Here is a 4,655-nt window from a genome sequence, read left to right on the forward strand (position 1 = left end):
TTTCCCTGAACCTCTTAGTGCTCTACCAGTTGAGCCACAGTGCCACATCTGGACTTTTCTGAGTAGTTTATTGGAGGTAAGAGTCTCACAGACTTTTCTGCCTGGGCTGGTTTTGAACCATGATCCTCAGCTCTCATCCCCCTGAATAGCTAGGATTACAAGAGTGAGCCACTGGTGCCCAGCTCAATACCTGTCTATCAATTGGATGGCCTTATAAGCAATTTTTCTCTTAAAAAAATTTAAAGGCAATTATTATGCAATTTTCTTTCAAAAGTTAGCAAACTGCAATCTAGGTACCTAGAATAGTTCCTGACACCTGCTAAGCACTTGAAAAATCCTGTTGGATTTATTGGAACCACACTGTTCCTAATAACTTCAGATAGTTTCTAAAAATACTGAATAGCATACACTGGTATTAGGTAAATATTTCTTTATTAAATGATTAATTCCATAAATAAATTCTTTTCACTGAATATAAAATTAAAATCATTTACAAATTATTCCAGTATTACATTTCCCCTCCCTCCCCGGAAGCTACATTTTGATAAATAAAACATTCAGTCTTAAAACACCTGATTTCTGTTTGCAGTTAAGAGTGCAGGTAGCTGCCTCTCTGGGACACTCACAGAGTGTCTCCCCCATTCTGGAAGGGATGGAAGGCCCTTCCAGTTACTCCTGACATACAACAAACAAAGCGTTCACTGCCCAACTAGTCTTATCTCTATTACAATCGCAGAAATCAAAGGGGGAAACAAAAGCCTAGAGGGAAAAAAATATGTTTAGCAAATAATTTACAAACAGAAAACAGAAAGTCATCAATCAACACCACGAGCTCCAAAATGAAGCAGTAACATGTGCTCCAATACTATGAAGCGAAGTATTCTTCAATCGCGGTTGCATTAAGTGTCCATCCCACCAGCCCCCTTAGCAGTTTGGAAATACTTCATGCCATTCCAAGAATGAGCAAGGTATTCCTTCTACAATGAGTCCCTTCACCCCACCGCCCCCACCCATGTCTCCGTGATCCTCTCACACACCTCTCTCCTCCTTTCCATCCTGCCAGTAACCCAGATAGCATTTAGTCCCTAAATTTGTGTATGTCGTTGAATAGCCTGTAGAAAGGAATCGCTGCCTCGTTGGCCTGCGGGCAGTTGTAGTTGCATCTGCAGGACTGTATCATCATGACATTCTTGGAAAATGTCTCCCCATCTTCGCAGCGGAACCTCATCTTCACCGTCCTGGTCTGCTGGGGTGTGCAGCACCGGCCATCCACACAGGAGCCACAGTACTTGGGCCGGTATTTCTTCACACTGGAACATCCAGCGTAAGTAAACCTGACTGGTTCGGGAGATTTCTTGGTTTTACTGCATTTCTTGCCCTTCTGCAAGAAAGAGGGAAGGGGGGGAAAGAAAAGAATATGAGGAATGGGCTTTCTCTCTTTCTTTCTTTTTCTGAAAGGGGGTCCTTATCCTGCCTACTTGCTGGGGATCAATGTACAGGTCCCCAAAGAAACTTACTTTCAGGCTGCTGTACACGGATTGTCCACAAGGCCTCACTTCACAAATCCGGGTTTCTTTCACCAGGCGGCATTCAGGGTTGTCATTGGTGACTCGTGTGGACATACCAGTTCCACAGGTCTTGGAGCACTGGGACCATGAAGTTGTTTGAACGATACATTTCTGGCCATGCACAGGGTTGTTGTAAAGGATCCGAGGTTCCATGCTGAAGACTACAAACAGAGACAGAAAGGAAGACTGTTCAGAGGCCCGCGGGCATACACAGACTCACACGTTCATTTCTACAAAAACTTCTAACTAGGAAAGCATTTCAGGACTTGCTCCTCAGGGTTCCGTCTCTACTTACCAGGGAGCCGCTTCAGCGAGCTGCCTTTCCCAACCGCAATTAATTCATTGTTTCTCGTTAACTCCAGCTCCGAGGCATCGAAGCCCAGCCCCTGGCTGAGGAGGTCCTCCAGGCCATCGCGATCGTCCTGGTCGTCCTGGTCGTCCAAGGCACCAACCTCGTCACACACCCACTGCTCACAGCACTGCCCGGCCACTTTCACCAAGCGGGGGTTGGGGCAGCCCAAGTTGGGGAGAGAGAGTTCTTCGGGACAGAGCGGCAGGCAGCCCACTGCGCCATCGATACATGTGCACTGATGTTTACAATTGGGTTGGAAGCTTTCCCCGTTCTGGTAGATTCTGGAGTTATATTCACAGGGTCTGCCCTCTGACTGAGCTGCAAAGATCATCGAAAGAGAAAGAGCATGAAGTGAAGAGTCCCAAGCAGGGCCTTGGACGCACACATATTTTTTTTTCCTGCTATTAAAATTCAATGTATGGTAAAGTTCCCTAACAATTCTCCCGAGAGACTCCAGACCAGAACAATAAGTTAGTCAGGAATCACTTTTCCGTATGCGCTTTTCGTTGGGCCCAGACACACTGAATTGCATTCCAGACTGCTGAAATCATGTGCCTTTCTGCCAAGCTACCAACAACAAAGCATCACCATACATGGTCTCAAAATTACTAAACTTCTGGACTATGGGGACTATTATTTTTTTAAAGGGGCCAAGCCGCAAGCATCTTACCTCTGCAGATCCCCTTCAGAGCGGTGGAACTGGCGCCGAAATTGCATTCCAGCCCCTTGGTGTGGTCGCAAGGCTGCATCTTGCTGCAGTCTTCGTTGAGTTGCTTGGCGCAAACTTTACAGCAGCCGCAGCCGTCCCGGACCAGCCCGACGCCCGGGGCGCACTTCGGTGCCTCCAGGGGGCAGTGGCAGGCGGCAGGGCAGGTGGAGAGAGCCTGGAAAGCGGCAGAAGAAACGCGTGAGTGTCGGTGCGGGTGAGAAGAGGCGCCAAAGTGGCTCGAGGAAAAGACCGGGGTCCCTCGACTCGTGTGGACGGGAGATTCTGATCGCGTCCAGCCGGCCTGGCCACCCTGGCGGCTGCAACCCACTGAGAGTCCCCTCTTACATCCCCCCCCTCCATTTCTCGGGGGAGGGGGGGCTTAAAGAAACAGCTACCTCCAAAAGGCCCCCTTCCCCCCCACACCCCAAACTTTTTAACCTAGCGTTTCCTGCCATGGATAACGTGAGCCAAAGGAAGGGGATTCGAGAGTGGACAGAAAAGCGGTGGCCCAAAGGTCCAACTCACCAGCCTGGTCAAGTGGAGAAGGGTGACGGTGACGGCGAGCGTCCTGGCGGTGCTGGAGCTCATTGTGGCGCGCAGGAGGAACCGGGGAGAGCGCGGAGGCCAAGACAGCCAGAAGCCGGCGCGCAGCGGACAGGCCCCGAGCAGATGGATCCGAGCCGCGGGGCGGAGGGCCGGTGGACAGAGAGGCGAAGAGCCAGGCGGAGAGCGGCTGCGGGCGTCCTTCTCTTGGGGTCCTGGCACACAGGAGGCGCGGAAGGCACGGGAGCTGCTCCAGGACGCTCTCGATCGCGGTCTGCCCAGGCGCCCCGGGCCCGCCTTTATATGCCGGCCAGCGGCGCCGCCGCGTGTTGCAGTGACGTCGGCTCTGTCTGTGCGTTCCAGAATTCTCAAACATCTCAGGAATGTTGGTTGGCGCGGGCTGCTGCCAAGCACCTCCCCTGGCTCCATTGCACCTTTTTTTTTCTTCTTCTTTTTCTTTTTTTCTTTTTTGGCCTCGGACCCACAGAGAAAACAGTGCGTTTTTTCCACTTTAACGGCTTCCACTAGGGAGGGAAGTTTGAGACGCGATGGTGATCGAAGGGTCGTCGTAGGGGGGCAGGGGAGAGGACGTTATTCAGACCTTTGCCTGGACTGGGAAGGTGGGAGGACCTGAGAGGGAGGAACAAAAGTCGTTTTGTGTGGTGATGCCCAGCTGACCGGGCAGCCACCGAACCCCTCCCTCGGGAAAGCAGATTGTTTGCGTGTTTACAGGGAAGGTGAGATTCAAGTGATCTATGGAGAGCCCAACGGGGAGGGGGAGTCGGTCACTCTAAGCCAAGAATCTATTTGTGGACTTCAAAGAGGCAAGCTCGGATCAAGTCCCAAAGCTCTGGTATGATGTTTATTAGCCAAGTTAAGTGTATTGCAAATTAATACCCACGGTGGCATTTATGAATGAGAGGGGGTGGGGGAAGGGTGATCAACTTCCTTCAGGGTCTGGCACAGTCCCAGGCCGAGGTCTTCCCCCACCACCGCCTCCCTTTTTTGGTATGTTGTGCTTGTTTGTTTTTGGAGGTTCCCACTTTAGTTCCAGCCCACTGCCTGAGTTGGAAGTCCTAGAGGAAACGAGCGCAGGGAGTTCTCCGGGAGGCTGACTTACACTTCCTCACGGATGCGGGAGAGAGGGTAAGCCCTCCCAGCCTTGCTCGGCCGAACTGAGCTGCGAGCCAGAAGACCAGGGGACCGCCAGTGCAGTGATTTGGCCTGAACTCACCACCTGCGAACACTGCCAGACCCAAACACACTCCAGTTAGTACCATTGGCCCGGTAGATGTCAGGAAAAAGGAGACTCCTTAAAGCTGGAAGTTTTGCAGGGGTCTGTTAAATCCTTTCCTTGGGACCACTTGGAAGCCTTCCATTTCAATAAGTGAATTGCAATGCCTTTCTCCCCACGTGAAGAAATAGGAGTTTAGAGTGTAGACTTGTTGAATAAAAATGCAAAGCGATGTTTAAGATACAGCTC

The 4,655-nt window shown here is 51.0% G+C and overlaps 1 protein-coding gene across 1 annotated transcript; it reads right to left on the reverse strand.

The window, feature by feature from the left end:
- Positions 1 to 415: 415 nt before the first annotated feature.
- On the reverse strand, positions 416 to 3,439 carry Ccn1 (cellular communication network factor 1). The gene is made up of 5 exons (XM_042684003.1): positions 3,155 to 3,439; positions 2,591 to 2,804; positions 1,864 to 2,238; positions 1,518 to 1,729; positions 416 to 1,381 (listed from the first exon to the last, which is right to left on the reverse strand). Exons 1-5 carry the CDS (start codon positions 3,215 to 3,217, stop codon positions 1,079 to 1,081), a joined length of 1,167 nt encoding a protein of 388 aa, XP_042539937.1. The 5' UTR covers positions 3,218 to 3,439; the 3' UTR covers positions 416 to 1,078.
- Between the last annotated feature and the right edge of the window lie 1,216 nt (positions 3,440 to 4,655).

The sequence above is a fragment of the Dipodomys spectabilis genome, unplaced genomic scaffold, assembly GCF_019054845.1.
Source record: "Dipodomys spectabilis isolate Male_0828 unplaced genomic scaffold, ASM1905484v1 ptg000002l, whole genome shotgun sequence".
NCBI classification, from domain to species: Eukaryota; Metazoa; Chordata; class Mammalia; order Rodentia; family Heteromyidae; genus Dipodomys; species Dipodomys spectabilis.